This window comes from Pseudonaja textilis, chromosome 1 (genome assembly GCF_049901715.1).
Source record: "Pseudonaja textilis isolate UNSWEBS1 chromosome 1, rPseTex1.2, whole genome shotgun sequence".
In the NCBI taxonomy this organism is placed as follows: domain Eukaryota; kingdom Metazoa; phylum Chordata; class Lepidosauria; order Squamata; family Elapidae; genus Pseudonaja; species Pseudonaja textilis.
In genome coordinates this window covers 15346599-15360767 of record NC_141990.1, presented here as the reverse complement: position 1 = coordinate 15360767, position 14169 = coordinate 15346599, and the positions used below count along the sequence as shown (strand labels likewise).

General features: G+C 42.2%; 1 protein-coding gene across 1 annotated transcript in view; it reads right to left on the bottom strand.

Moving 5' to 3' along the window:
• CASTOR2 (cytosolic arginine sensor for mTORC1 subunit 2) overlaps positions 1–12666 on the bottom strand; it is a 94753-nt gene extending 82087 nt beyond the window's left edge. Inside the window, exon 1 of the mRNA XM_026708525.2 lies at positions 12105–12666. Coding sequence (XP_026564310.1) covers positions 12105–12235 — 131 coding nt within the window. The 5' untranslated portion in view covers positions 12236–12666. The remainder of the gene's footprint in view (positions 1–12104) is intronic.
• Between the last annotated feature and the right edge of the window lie 1503 nt (positions 12667–14169).

The window sequence follows — 14169 nt, the reverse complement described above, 5'->3', positions numbered from 1 at the left end:
TTGTGTGTTGATTTGCATTCCTTTTCCCCCTGTATTCCAATTTGTTAATTATTAAAATGAGCAAGCAAATGAAACTGAAAACTAGCAAACCAGGGAAAAGAAGAAAAGGAGAAAAGTCCACAACATTTCTGGAACTAAGCTAAGTTGAAGCAATGTTCAGAATCAGTGGGCGTATCTGGAATTTGGGCAGTGTTGTGAACATTTATTTATCCAAAAAACAATGGATCAGAATGCTCCCCATCATTGCTGTAGCTCATTAAGTCTTTTCTATCATTTTAGTTTAAATACATTTTGTGTCCTCTCAGGTGAATGTGCTTCCCCAAAAAGCAGAGTTGTATCAACCTAGTCACCCTTTAAAATCAGTAACTGGTCCTTCTCCTTGGCTTCCTTTGAGTGCTGTCAAGCTGGTTAACACCAAAGACAGGGCCTTTTTCACTGTGGCCCCATCATTGCAAGTTTTAATAAAGCTTACCCTTATATATTTTTTTTCTTGAAAAGATTTTACTGGAACATTGTCTGACTTTAGCTTTAACCAATTCTTCTTTCAATAAAATGCCAGAATATTTGTCACCACTTTATTGTAAGTTTATGAGTAAGCCACCCATTGGGGTAGCATCTCTGTCCTTGAAGGGGGACATACAGGTTGTCCTCAACTTATAACATTGTTTAGTGACTGTTCAAAGTTACAACGGCGCTGAAAAAGGTGACTTATGAACATTTTCCACACTTACAACCATCACAGCAGCCCCATGGTCACATGATCAAAATTCTGATACTTGGTAACTGACTCATAGTTATGACGGTTGCAGTGTCTCAAGGCCATGTGATCCGTTTTTGTGATCTTCTGATAAGCAACGTCAACGGGGAAGCCAGGCTCACTCAATAACCATGTTACTAACTTAACTGCAGTGACAAGTTAACAATTATGGTAAGAAAAGGTCGTAAAAATGGGGGCAAAACTCACTTAACCAGTGTCTCGCCCAGCAACAGAAATTTTGGGCTCAATTGTGGTTATACGTAAAGGACCACCTGTATACTGCAAATATTTTAATAAGTAAGTAAAATGTAATCCCAGATCACTCTCAAGTGTCATGCCCCTGTTGGAATCTGATTCCAATGGGGGAGCAGCTGACAGGGAGTGGGAGTGTGGCTCCATTGGCTGTGGAAGAAACTGGGGAAGGGCAAAGTCCAGCTGGGCAGAGCAGGGAAGAGGTAGAGCAAGGCAGGGGGAATTCAGAGGAAGATCCAGGCCTACCCCCTCTTCATCCTAGGGCACACAGGGAGAAACAGAGAAGGGAGCAACATGAATTGCGTGGCTTACAGGGAGGAAAGGGTCCTGATTCCCTTCATTAGCTGCATCTGGGAACACACTGTATAAAAAGGGAGGTTGCCCACAGCAACTTGTTGTCGAGTCTTATCTGGGTTCCTGGCATCTTCCCAACTATGTGTGTTTTGCTGGCCTTTCAAGTCTGGAATTCTTTCTCCTGCCCTGTCAAGTTAATTACTGCAATGTGGTTTGTGTGGATTTTTATTTACAGTTTGTAAGGTACTTTGTTTTCAGACTGAATTTCCTCCACTTAAAGACTGCTCTTAGGAGAGTTTTTTCTCCACCGAAGGTAACCTGGACATTGGGGGCAAAGTTGGAGGTATTAAAGGGACTTTTCTTACTTATGTGACTGTGTTGCCTTTGTGCTATGCCCCAGGTCATCACACTCAAGTAACTCAATAGCAATGGGCATCCTATTCAATGGGCATCCTATTTAGTTCTGGTAGGGCAATCTAAAATCATATTAGCTTGCAGCTTCATCACACTGCTAGCTCAAGTTAACCTACTTTTATGACTGAAGTTGAATTGCAGGAATTAGGAGTAGAAGAACAAACAGCACTGAGTGTTAGCATTATCCTTTAGGTGGGGCTACTTGGAGAATAAAACCTGGCCTCTTCCGCTGGATGAAGAGAGAGAAGCTTCAAGGAACTTGCTTCTCCCTCTTGATTAGAAAGAAAAGCTTTCAGTTGCTCTGGAAGGAGGCAGCCCATGTCCCCATCTGTCAACAAAGGAATAAGCACCGCTAATCGATCTTTGATGCAAGAACATGAACGAAGACAGACCATCCAGGCCTGAATAACACAGGCCAGCATACTTTTAGTTCATCACTTTTTTCTTGTTATCCTCTATTTTCCTTGCCCTCTTCTTCTGCTCTTTTTTTTTTAAAATGAAGTTTGAGAATTGGTTTTTATTCTCTCAGATTCAGGAGATTAAATTTTTGAAAAGCATGGTAATAAATACAGAAAGCAACCAGACATTGTAAGTTTATGAATAGAAATAGGGATAGAAAAAAAAAAGAGAAGAGACATAATTTCCTTGCAAAGCACCAGTGAAATGTCCAGTGCCCCAGAGAAAGATCAAACCAAAAAGAAGTGCATTTTCATGCCCTGGTACGGATGATCTCCCTTACTGGTTGGATTCCTTCTTTCTACCAGATACAGAGATTCGGGTAGTCCTGATTTATAACCCCAACAGAGACTAGAATTTCTACTATTCAGCAAGTAAGTGTTAAGTGACTCAGAGTTGTTAAGCAAATCAGTGCAATTCTTAAGGAAATCGCATGACTGTTAAGGAAATTCAGCTTTCTCCCACTGACTTGTTGGAAGTCAGCTGAAAATGTCGTAAATGATGATCACATGATGCCATGACATTGCAACCGTCATAAATACATGCCACCTGCCAAGCATTCAAATTTCGTTCACTAATGGTGGGGATACTGCAATGATCATAAGTCCGTTTTTTCAGTGAGCTTGAAGTTGCTAAACAAATGACTTTAAATCAAGGGCTATCTTATCTGTAGATTCCATTCTCTGCAGTCAGTTAAAAGTATCTTAGAATTCAGGGAAAAACTCATCTCAATCCGTTCCAATGCTGTGCTTAGGTTGGATTTACACTGCATACTGTTTTAAGATTTGTTTTAACTTAACTTTATTAATTTATAAATAATACAAGGTGGCATACCTAGTACTCCTTCCTCCTCCTATTTTCTCCTATTTCTCCAACAACTCCTCTGTAAGGTAGGTTGGACTGACAGAGAATATACTGGCCCAAAGTCACCTAGACGATTTTCATGCCTAAAGCGGGACTAGAACTCATAGTCTCCTGGTAACTGGCTAAAGTCACCCAGCTGGTTTTCATGTCTAAGATAGGCCTAGAACTCACAGTATCTTGGTTTCTAGCCTGTTGATACCTTAATCACTAGACCAAAATGGCTCTCCATTAACCACTAAGTCCATGATTTGCTTTGTCATAGTATAATCTCACAGGTTACATTCATCAAAAGCCACATGCCTGCCAACCACAACAGTTAGGTTTCCAAAATAAACTCCTTTAAGGAACAGCACTTTATATTAAATAGTTACAGAATCAGTTTTGGGGTAGTTAAAGTTGAAGGAAGATTATACTTACTGAAATAATTTATATCCAAGCATTCTATTACTAGGCCTGTAAAGAAGGATCTTGAACCAACACATTCAAAATAACCATAAAAATGCAAATGCAATAATCTTATGGCTTTTAAACAGTTTGAACTACAGATTGAGTAATATACAGATTATTCACTGTGGGTGCTAGTTACTGTCCTGGTTATTAAAAGTTTAAAGGCACACACCGGTACATCTAAATCATGCCAGTTTACATAGGCAATAAGATAAGAAGAAAAGCAAATATATGCTAAGAATTATTACTTTCCCTCACTACAGTTTTGGACTTCAAAGAAAGGGTTTTGATATTTTGAGACTTTGGTGTTGGAGAAATCTTCTGAGAATGCCATGGATAGAAGAAAACAAACCAATGGATCATTGAATAAATCAACTCAGAGTTCTCACCTGAAGCACAAATGACCAGGTTCAAATACTTCATGTGAAGACTCAGCTCTCTGGAGAAAATTCTAATTTTTATATATTTAATTAATTATTTGTTTGCTGCCCATCTCATTGCCAGGCAACTCTGGGTGGCTTACAACATTAAAAGCAATAACATAATGTATTTATGTATGTATGTATGTATGTATGTATGTATGTATGTATATGTGTATATATGTGTGTGTGTGTGTGTGTGTGTGTGTGTGTGTGTGTGTGTGTGTGTAAGAAAAACATATATATATATATATATATATATATATATATATATATATATATATATATATATATATATATATATATATATTCTGAGGTTCTCAGGTATTTGTATGTGGATCTTTGGTTATTCCGGTTTTCTCCCGTGTAAGATTGGAAGTATCTAGGCAACGTTTCGATGAAGTCTCATTTATCATCTTCAGGCTTGTGTCTTCGGCTCTGTGCCCTCTCAGAGTAATGTGAGCTTGCAGCTGCTTCTTCCTTTTAACTGCTAGTGGGGGTGTGACTTGATTGGGTGGGGGCTTGGCTGTGTTCTGATTGGGTGGGGGTATGTTCTCATTGGTTGGGGGGTTGGCTGTGTTCTGATTGGCTGGAGTTGTGTTCTGTTCAGGTGGGGGCTTGGTTGTGCTCAGGTTAGTCTTAGTTGCTGGGGGATTTGAGCTGGTGAGCTGTGATCCTGCTGTTTGGCTTCGCGTTCGTGGTCGTGCCGCATCTTCATGGTGGGTGTCAGCTCGCTTCATGTATGGCTCGGAGGGGTTTGAAGCGGGTAGTGATGCAGCTGCAGTGTGGCTTCTGGTCCGTGGTCGTGTGTCATCTGTGTGGGTGTGAGTCTGCTTTCTACGTGGAAGTGCGGTGGTAGCATCTTGTGTGGCCCTCGTGGGTGTGGGTCTGGTGTCATTCTTCATGTTAAGTACTCGTCTGTTCGTGAGGGCGGGTTTCCAAATGGCTGGTAGGCAGGAGGTGTCATCTCGTTTATTCATGCTGTGTGGGCGTTTTTCTATCTCTATGGCTTCTCTGATTATTCTGTTGTTGAAGTGTTTGGTTTTGGCGATAGTTCTGGTATTTTTAACTCATGTCCTGTGGCTTTGAAGTGTTGGACCAGGGAAGAGGTCGGTTCTTCTTTTTTGATTGAGTTCTTATGTTCTTCAATGCATGCTCCAAGAAGCACAAAGCCGAAGACACAAGCCTGAAGATGACGAATGAGACTTCGTTGAAACGTTGCCAAGATACTTCCAATTTTACGTGGGAGAAAACCCGAATAACCAAAGATCCACATCCAAATACCCGCGAAAACCTCAGAGAATATATGGTCTATCAACCACCTCCAGTATGATGCTCTCTCATTGGGGGTCCCAAGCCAATTGGCATAGCCAGGTCTTCGGGCTCTGGTAGAAGATCAGAAGGATGGGAGCCAAGCTCACTTCAGGGGGTGAGGCAGTGACAGTGAACCTTTTCAGCACCAAGTGCCGAAATGGGAGCATGCACCGGAAACCAAAAGAACAGCTCCCTGATGCTTGTGCATGAGTACTGGAAACTTAGCTTCCCGACATGCACACTGGGGAACTGCTCTTCCAGTTTCCAGCGCTCCCTTGCGCACGAACAGCAACCGACTAACACGTGCAATGGGTGACAGTTAGTGTGCCTGGAGAGAAGGCTCTGCATGCCACTTCTGGCAGGTGTGGCATAGGTTCGCATCACGAGGGTAAGGTGTTCCAAAGGACAGGAGCCAGGGCAGAAAGGGCTCTTCTCTTGGACTGAGTTTTGTCTGAAATGATACAGGGCAGCGTTTCACAAGCTCAGCAACTTTTAACATGTGTGGACTTCAACTCTCAGAATTCTCCAGCCAGTAGGGTAGGAATTGAAGTCGATGCATCTTAAAGTTGCTGTGTCTGAGAAGCACTGGTATAGGGTGTTTTTTTTTGTCTGAAATGGTATAGTTTCCTGGCTGGGTAGGGGATTTGCCATGAAGACCTCCCAAGACCTTCCAACTCTTTTGTTCTGCTGTTCTATTACCCTGCTAGCCAGAATACCAATTGACAGGGTCCAGGGTCCACAGCATTCCTTATCTGCTGGTATGGACAGGGTGCGCCAGTTCCATTATGCTGGGAAAAGAAGGACAACCAATAGAAGGTGGATGGAATCAATTACGATAATAGTCGATGCAGTATTGGAAGACCTAAAGGGCTGGCTGGGGAGAGATCTACTGGAGAATGTCTATGTGGTCACTAAGATTTAATATTTATATAGAATGCCAATACAGCACAATCAGGGAATTGGGGATTCTGGGATTTATAGCATTCTGTAAGAAAAGGAAGAGCCTTTTAGTGGTTAAGGCACCAGGCTAGAAATCAGGAGACTGTGTATTCTAGTCCCACTTAAGGCATGAAAGCCAACTGGGTAATTTTCGGTCAGACACTCCCTCTTAGCCCAACCCGTCTCATAGGGTTTTCTCGTGGGGAAAATAGGAGGAGGAAAGAGTATTATGTATGTTTGCTGCCTTGAGTTATTTACAAAAATAATAAAGGCAGGATGTAAATAAAATAAATAAAAAGCCAAAGGTACAAAAGAATACTGTGTTTCTCACAAAATAAGGCCAGGCCTTATTTTTTTTAATCTCCCCCCCCCAAAAAATGGCTAGGCTGTCTTTTGGGGGGTGACTTAATTCCCCCCCTTGCATCCTTGGGCGGGCTGGTGGCAACGGATTGGATGTTGACCTCGGTGTTGGTGGGGCACTTCGTATCGGGAAACCTTCCACCATCGTTGCTTTCCCTTCTCCCCGTGCTGCTGCGGCATTTAGAGCAACGCCACGGCGTTTGGCGCAGCCATGCACAGCCAGCCAGGGCTCTTCCCTGCAACTGAACCCATGTCGCCACCTTCCCTTCACCTTCAAAGACAAAGCCAATTCTTTTAAAAACGATGCCCTACTACTGGTATGACAAAGACTCCCCTGCCCAAGAGGGCAGCCCAACCCCACGTGGGGAGGTGAATCTCCCGGGGCTGCAGCACAGGATCAGCCCATCCTGGGAGAAGCGCCCAGCCGCCACCCCTGCCTGGCGCCGGGCAGAGCGTGAAGAGCGCCTCTGCCCGATGCCCATGCTGCTGCAGCGTTTGGAGATATGTGGGGACGGGGACAGGCTGGGCGAGGGATGGAAAGGACGGGTGGCTTCGGGCTCTCTCCGCCGGACCCGCCGGCCAGGGAAGCAGCGCTGCCATCACCTCGCCTCCTTGTCCGTGGATGGGTGGGCGCTATCACTGCCTCGGGCAGCCTCTCCTGGTGGCCCCTTCGGGTTCGGGCTGGAGGGACTTGGGAAGGAAGTCAAGCTCAGGTCAGCCCGGCTCTTTCGGTTGGTAGGTGGGCGCACACCTGCAGCTCGCTTTCCTGGCTCTGTCCAGCCCACATGGCTCTGGCGCAGCCCTGGCGGGATGAGTGGAGGGTTTAGTGGGGAGGCGCTCGCTGCCTTGGCGAAAGCTCTGCCGCCGGGCAGGAGGGCTTGCCTGTCATCTGCGCTGGGCGCCCCAAGCAAAGCTCTTCACACTCTGCCTAGAACCAGGCAGGGATGGCGGCTGAGCGCTTCTCCCGGGGTGGGCCGATCCTGCTCTGTGGCCCTGGGAGATTCACCTCCCCACGTGGGTTGGGCTGCCCTCTCGGGTAAGGGAGTCTTTGTTGTACCGGTAGTAGGGCGTCGTTTTTAAAAGAATTGGCTTTGCCATCGAAGACGAAGGGAAGGAGATGACAGGAGTGCCTGAAGCCAAATGTCTCAGCTGGGCTCCAGTTGCAGGGAGGAGCCCTGGCTAGCTGCACGTGGCTACGCCAAACACCGCGGCATTGCTTGAAATGCCGCGGCAGCACGGGGAGAAGGGAAGGCAACGGTGGTGGAAGGTCTCACGATACGAAGTGCCCCACCAACGCCAAGGTCAACGCAGGCAGCACCATATCTGGGTATGCAACAAAAGTACTTCCTAATGGTCAGCCCCACTGCCATTCCCCCCCATTTTGCATGTTTAATATAGGCCTTAATGTGGGGGGGGGCTTAATTTGATTTTATGCCTATAAAGGATGCTGGGACTTCCTATTGGGGGAGGCCATATTGTTGGAGAAACACGGTAGGTGGTCAGCCTATTGTAGCTACTAAAATAAATGGTATCACATTCTCTGCCTGTCTCCCTTACCTCTAATAAAGAATGCAAAGTATGGGGAAGCAATGAGTTATTGTTTAAGACTGGTTTCCTCTAGATGCATCAGACTCCAGTTCCTAGAATTACACAGAAACTGCTCTCTGCTCTGTCATATATAATCTATCATAGCTAGAGAGCATAAACATTATGGTTTGTTTTAGGTTTGGAAGAAACTGAAGCGGGGAATTCAATTTTCACTTTGCATCAGTCTAAAGCCATGTGATTCGGAAGAGAAAATAAATAAGAGCTTAATCTGAGTCCTAGAAACAATTTTCTTTTTAAACGAAATGAGGTGCTCCTTAAAACGGCTAACAAAAGTACCATTAGTTCTAAATATCATTATGTAATTCTACTTTTACAGAATATATAGTATCCTATTTTGGGGTATAGTTTCCTCTTTTAAGCTTGAAGACCACACTGTCATTGAACTGTTCACTTTACAGGACGCTTTCCTTTAAAAGCACAACGGTCTTATGAGGTAAGTTGGGCTGATGAGCAGCCTAAAGTCACTGAGTGACCTTCTCAGTTGATTTGAACCTGGGTCTTGCTGGTGCCAATGCAACATTTCATCTGTCAAGAATAGGGTCAGATAATGATACTAAGGTATTTAATATTTGATTGACAATATGAGATCATATGCAATGTAATTGTAATTGAAGACTATGAAATGGAAGCATAAAACAATTTGTAAACCAACCGGCACACTGTATGTACACCTATGGAAGATAGCTTGATGTTTTTATGTTTTGTTTGTTTATGTTTGTTTTTAAAAACCAATAAAATTTATATATAGATAGATAGATAGATAGATAGATAGATAGAAAGAAAGAAAGAAAGAAAGAAAGAAAGAAAGAAAGAAAGAAAGAAAGAAAGAAAGAAAGAAAGAAAGAATAGGGTCAGAGTAAAAACAAAATTTAATTTGAAGAGAATTAGATATATTTTCTAATTTTCAATAGCTAGCCAATTTTTGCTGATATCAGAAAAGTTAGGCTGGTCAGTTTATTATTATATTATAGTTTTCATATGTATAGCTCAAAGTGACAAACATATATCTAATCCTTCTGCCTCTTGTTTTTGCCACAACAACCCTGTGAGGTAGGTTGAGCTGAGAGAAAATACCTTAAGACAGTTGACTACAAAGTGTGATGGGAAAAGGCAATAGATGTGCCTTTCTGTTTTGAGCTTGTTGAAGTGCCTTTATTTTACAGAATAAAATCACAATGGTGATTGGGCCCTTAGTCAAGCTCAACTTGCAAGGCTGTTGTTATGAATAAAAAGGAAGAGGAAGCTCATGCTTGCCATTACAAACTCTACCATACAGTAAAAACATTCTATAATGAAATGTGTTAAAATGGGTTGAGAGAAGCCCTTCCTTGGAAAGAAATGAGTAAAAAAAGAGACCCGGGTTTTCTCCCCTCCCCCCACCTGATAGATGAAATGAAAAAAAGGATGTGCTTCTCCCAAATCTCTCTCTCCTTAAATAATACTGTAACTTCATAAGTTTTCTTTTAAGAAAAAAACATGAAGTGTTCAAATCTGAGAATTCCAACCTGCATTACACTACAAATTGGTACAATCCAGGATGCTATTGGTTAATGGCTGTATCCAGCAGAATTGATTGGTAAAGCAGCAGTTCCTGGCTATACCACATCAGACTGATGGTGGGAGCTGAAATGTTTCAATGCACTTTCCCAGGCTGGATGGACACAGATTCTCTACAGAGAGCTCTAGTGTGCCAGAGAAAGGATCACCCTTGGCTTAATTCTGAATGAACAAGGAGTTGTTTTTCATGAAGGAACTGCAGAACTATCTCGACAGGTGGCAGCACTGGGTCAATTTAGTCTTGACGGAAAATCTAAAGGAGTACAAGCTTATAAACTGGTTATACTAGGATGGAACACCACTAGGAAATCTCAGAGCTGTAGGCTAGATTGTAAAAAACAAAAACAAAAAACTACCACCTCTCAGAAGACAAAGGCAAATCACTTTCAGAATCCAATAGTTACCAATGATCAAAAAGTGTCTACTGCACTTTCCTATAGAAATATGCAGTTGTTAACAGAAGTAGCCTAAGTCAGGAGTCTATTTTTCAATTGCATCTGTCCAGGTCATAGAATAATTATTCTGTCCCTAGAGCAATTATATTATTGCAAAGCACAAGGGAGAATAACAACTCTATTGGCAAGGCTATCACATCTGTAACATCAGAGTTAAGCATTCCATCACAAGCTTAACAATTTCATCCAAGAAACTGAGCGAGGCAGCCTAGTAAAGAACTATTGATAATAAAATGCTGTTTGAGACACTGATTTGAAAAGTTAAAGAAAATAGCTGGAAAAAAAGTTAGCAGTACTACCCGGCTCCTAGAAAAGCAGAGTCCAACTTCTGCATTCCTTTTGGCATGTGTTTTCAAGGATTTGCAATGTGTTAAGTTAGGATATAAAAGGCTGCTGTGCTGAGGTCTGAAATGCAATATTTTTAGACAAGGAGGATTTAAAGGTTATTGGTGACATAAAAAAAAAAACCTTTGGGATGGTTACCCCTTTCCTAGAACACCAAAGATTAAGAACACAATGAAAAAAGGGAGTTCCGTTGCCGTCCATCAGCAGAAAAGAACTGTTTTTTTTAAAAAAAACCCACAATTCTGTTGTACTGTACGCATAATACCCAATTGAGTAATTCAAAAGAAGCTGTAAACAAGTTAGCAGTGGTAACATTACACAGCAAACCACATCAACTGCCAAGCTACAAATCAAAGGGAAATTTCAACCCAGTGAACTTTTCATTAGAGATAAAGGACAATAATAAAATTCAATTGCAAACACCCCCCTTTAACCAGGCAGATTGAGATGGAAAGAAAGGGTTGGGGGGGCGTGGGGGGAAAAAGATTATCTTTGCATTTTTAATTTGCAATTTAGTTTCAACATGAATATGCACGCTCGTTTTATTATCAGCCTTCCCTAGGGCCATTAGGGGTGTGTCGTTATTAAAAATGGTTTTTTGAAGGGGGTTCTTCTCAGCATACTTAAAAGGCTACAGTCAAGAGGCAAAAACTGAGTTCAGAAATGGTTTTTCTCAACTCCATCTCTTAGTCTAACTGCACGAAATAAGCAGAGGTGGGTGAAGAAACCTATCTTTCTATTTACTATGCCATTTGCAATTCAAATTATTTGTATGGGGGTGGGGGAGGAAGAAATCCAGTGATTGAAGTCACCGGTCCAAAAAAACATTTTTATTTTGTTCTTTCTGCTTGTTCGTATACATATATTCATCTAGCTAATCCAGATCTCTTGACTTCCTCCAAAAGAACATTATGCAAAAAGAGAAAAAAATAAGGCAATGTTGCAGAGAATATAACCCCCCCCCATTTATCAATAAATCCTATTCCCCAAAACCCGACATGATTTTAACAGATAGGAATAAAATATGCAACCCACAAATATCTCTCGTTTTTGCCCCCTCCCGTTCTTATTGCTGTTCTTTGTTGTCCTGGGCGCTGATCCTCTCTTGAGTTGTTGTTTAGACACTTACACCTCCTTATTAATATTATTATTATTATTATTCCTTTTTAAAGATGACTTTGGAAATTTATGGAACAGCGAGCCCCAAATCCTAAAGCTAGTTTCCTTCAGCAACATCTTTTAAAGGAGAATTAAAAAATTGACTCCACTGGAGGGGGGGAAGGGAAGAAGGGGGCGTGTTTGTGCAGAAACTCAGAGTCTCTATTGAAAAGATATAGAAAATGAAAGAAACCATTGAGAGCTCTAAGCTAGAGGCTGGGTATGAGATACCTATGTGGAGACACATCCACACACAAGTGTGTTAAAGCGGGGGGTCACCTCCTTAAAACTAAACCCTCTGTAACACCCCCCTCCCCCAAAAAACAACCCTTGGTGCCTGCAAGTGATTATTTTTTTAAAGGCTCTTTCTGTGTCGCTTCTTTTGCTAGGCAATTTTCCTTTGCTTCTCACATTTTTATCAATTCTGTGTCAACAATTAATTTGTTGGTTCTCTAGCCGGCTTACCTGGTCTTGGAGGAGAGGAACGCCAGTTTGATCAATCCATAGGTAAACAATTGGATGCTGTCTTTCGCTATGCTCGCTACTTTCAAGCGGTGCTCTAAAATGTGCAATTCCATCTTTTTTTTCTTTCTCATTTGTAGTTCATCTGTTTCGATTCTCCGCTTTCTTGTGGGCTGTTTCTCTCTCTCTCTCTCTCTCTCTCGCCCCCCTCCCCTTACTCAACCAGAGTATTTTTCCACTGTCTTTCCTTTTTACGTTTTCCAGCGCAGGCAGAGAGAAGCAGTGGGGGGGAGGCTAATAATGACTTTAGAAAGGGGGCGGAATATGGTATTTATTATTAAAAAGAAAGAAACGGGGGAAAATGTAGGAAAAGGTGTTATTGCTAAATCCAGAAGTAGAAGGAATGAGGAAAGAAAAGAAGCAAAGGAGAGAAAGAAAAAAAAATAAGGAGTGGGGGGGGAGCAGAAGCTGGGAAGAGAGTTGGGAGCTCGAGAGTGCAGAAAAGCTGCTGCTGTTTCAGAATGTAACAAACAACTTGCCAGTCAAACGAACCCCCAATGGGCATGCGCGTGGAGCGGAGCTTCGTGGGAAATGTAGTTCGAAGGGCGGAGCGCTGCTAAGTTTTTTTTTCCTTCCTTCTTTAAATAAGCAAATTGAAAAAGAGGGCGGTTGCTTCTCAAAATAAAAGGATACATATATTTCTCTGTTGTTGTTTTTGCTGAGCCAATTGTCTCACTTTCCTGATTTGTTTTAAAAAATTACTAAAAGTAATAAATGATTAAGTGCAACTTTAGTGCCTGAATTTTGTGAAGAGGGGAAAATTAGAGTAGCAGTAGCTCCTATAATGTGTTTCTGTGCAACTTAACTCAGGAGTAAGCCCCACTGTGTTCAGTTAAATTTACTCCCAGTAAAACTACATATGGTGATTGTTATTTTTATTTTCTAAAAGTATTGCTGAACCTAACTTATCTGAAAGTCTTTGTTATTAAGCATTGTTTTCTAATTCTGGGGAAAATAAGCTTATTTGTAGGTCAATAAATAATATTTTGGCCTAAATGATTGAAAAATATACGGAACATACTTGAAAGCCATTAGTTACAGTAACAATACAAATTATACATCCAGGCCATGTATGAGGTAATGCAAGCAAAATTTAAAATGAAATTGAGTTGAATTAATAATAGCAATAGCAATATAGCACTTACTTATATTTTGCTCCATAGTGTTTTACAACACTCCCTCTGAGCAGTAAGAACAGAATTGGAAGGGACCTTGGAAGTTTTCTAGTCCAATCCTCTGCTCAGGCACAAAACCCTATACCAAGGATCTTCAAACTTGACAGCTTTAAGACTTGTGGACTTCAACTCCCAGAATCCCTCCTCCAATCATTTTAGCTCAGGAATTCTGGGAGTTGAAGTCCACAAGTCTTAAACTTGCCAAGTTTGAAGGCCTTTGCCCTATACCAGGGGTCCCCAAACTTGGCAACTTTAAGACTTGTAGATTTCAGTTCCCAGAATTCTCCAGCCAGCTATGCTAGCTGGAGAATCCTGGGAGTTGAAGTCCACAAGACTTAACGTTGCCAAGTTTGGAGACCTAAGCCCTATACAAATGGCTGTCCAATCTCTTCTTAAAAACCTCTAGTGATGAACCACCCATAACTACTTAAGGCTAACTGTTCCACTAGTTAATTGTTCTCACTGTTAGGAAATTTCTCCTTAGTTCTAAGTTGCTTCTCTCCTTGTTCAGTTTCCACTCATTGCTTCTTGTCCTGCGCTCAGGGGCTTTGGAGAATAGCTTGACTCCTACTTCTTTGTGGTAGCCCCTGAGATACTGGAACTCTGCTATCATGTCACCCCTAGTCCTTCTTTTCATTAAACTAGACATACCAAGTTCCAGCAACCATTCTTCAGATTGGATTGCTGTTTGTCAGAAACGGTGTAGGGCAGGCCTGTCAAACTCCTGGCCCACAGGCGGGATGTGTCACGTGCTGGCCACACCCACACCTGGTTTAGCGAAGGGGGGGGTTATCCTGATATGTCATGTGATGCTGCTGTGATGACATGAGTGC